The sequence below is a fragment of the Grampus griseus genome (assembly GCF_964374135.1).
Source record: "Grampus griseus genome assembly, chromosome: 3".
Classification (NCBI taxonomy): Eukaryota; Metazoa; Chordata; class Mammalia; order Artiodactyla; family Delphinidae; genus Grampus; species Grampus griseus.
The window spans coordinates 17,619,792-17,621,639 of NC_139019.1; the positions used below are offsets into that span (position 1 = coordinate 17,619,792).

At 36.9% G+C, this 1,848-nt stretch overlaps 1 protein-coding gene across 1 annotated transcript; it reads left to right on the forward strand.

Annotated features, from left to right (window-relative positions):
• Window positions 1–564: 564 nt before the first annotated feature.
• LOC309820964 (developmental pluripotency-associated protein 3-like) lies at window positions 565–1,052 on the forward strand (the record flags this gene model as incomplete). Its single annotated transcript, XM_082652017.1, has 2 exons — window positions 565–709; window positions 892–1,052. The coding sequence occupies 2 exons, from the start codon at window positions 565–567 to the stop codon at window positions 1,050–1,052; spliced, it is 306 nt and encodes a 101-aa protein (XP_082508143.1).
• Between the last annotated feature and the right edge of the window lie 796 nt (window positions 1,053–1,848).

A 1,848-nucleotide genomic window follows, 5' to 3' on the forward strand; every position in this document is an offset into this window, starting at 1 on the left:
TGTGTCCACCTAGAGGGGTGGGATAGGGAGGGTGAGAGGGAGACGCAAGAGGGAGGAGATATGGGGATATATGTATACGTATAGCTGATTCACTTTGTTATAAATCAGAAACTAACACACCATTGTAAAGCAATTATACTCCAATAAAGACGTTAATAAATAAATAAATAAATAAAAGCAAAAAAACAAAAACATTCTGGTGTGCTGTTACTCGAAAAGAAAAGGGAAAGCCTCATGATTTCTGTGACTGAAAGTAGTTGGAAGACAGATGTTATTTATCCAGGATGACTAGAGAAAACTTTTCTGAAAGGAAATTTTTGAGCTGTTAATTAAGTAAATGGTGAGACAATCCATCTATGATTAGACCTGGATGAAGAGCATTCTAAGTCAAACCAATAGTAAATGCAGGGATTTTTTCCCTCACCAGGTGTGTCAGAGCTTGGATTTTTCTGTTTCTTGTCTCTATAGTTCTTCCAGGCTACTTTGTAGCAGTTTGAGTAAACCATCACCTTCCACTGGAATCCAAAAATCTAGGAAGAGCTTCAGTCTGTGACTAGACTCCCAATGGATTCATCAGAGGTTAACCCAACCTGGACGCTGGTGTCTCCTCAAATGTCCATCGATGAAAATTCCCAGGCAATTCTAGCTGCCTCTCAACCTATCTCTGCAGTGTTAATAAAGAACTTCAGTAACTTGACTCTCAACCCTAGTAGCAAATTGCTATCCACTCTGCCAGAATATTCACCTCAACAGACTGGATGGAGACTTAATCTACAGGAGGAAGAGGGGGGAGGACATTGTTAATTGCTTGGAGAGAAAGGATGGAAAGGGTGATTCAATATATTAAAAATTGCTATGGCAAATGACTTCCTCTGTCTGAGTCTCAAAGAGAACCTCAGCAGAAGGATGTTGAGACTCAATCAAGAATGGAAAGATTTAGATGTAGCTGTTATTATTGCCTGTATCATAGAGATCCTTCTGAGGATAATTATGAGAATAATTACAACAACAATTATGACAGTAGTTATGATACATGGTCGGATGAGCCATAAACTTTATTTTTGTACTATTTTTTCCTGATAGTAATTTTAGGATCATTATGAAGCAGCTTGGGAACGCTACTCTACACTAGGGCAGATTGGGTACCAATATTTTGATAACCTATATTATAAGTTCTGTGATGTCTTTTTTTCTTGCCTCTCTTTTCTACCTGAATACAAGTAACTTATAAGGAATCTATGTAACTTGCATCTGAATGACTTGAATATACTTTAATTCCATTTTGATTTGACACAAGAAGCACTAATAGGTCTTAGGTACTGCCTGTTTTAGAACCCTGAAGTCCCCGTAAAATGAAACCCAATATCGAGAATTTGAAACAAATTAACTTGAGTGGAAGGAATGTAAAGAAAACGTTGGGTGGCTTGGCCAGAGCACTGTTAGAGCAGCGTGTTGTATTGTAATAAAAATTTTCAGTAGCAAATAAATGTGTGTATAGAGGATCTTATTAAAATTTGAGAAATATTTGAGTACCTTTAAAAAATATTCTTGTCATTTTAGACTTGTTTTTGTTAGCTACGTTTTAAATGAATAACACTTGCCCCCATCACATTCTCAGGATGTAAATATCTGGCATTCTATTTTTGTGTGTGTGATATTGTCCTCTTGGAAGGGAAATTTTATACATTTGGGTAAGGTTAGAAAACAAGGGCACAGATATTTGCACATATTAACCTCTTGGAAGAGATGTCAAAATGGAGAGAAGTAGAAGGGACGTTAACAGGTTGGTGATGATTGGAGGGAATTGAAAGAATGGTAGTGGTATGTAAATACTAAGGGAAGATGCAA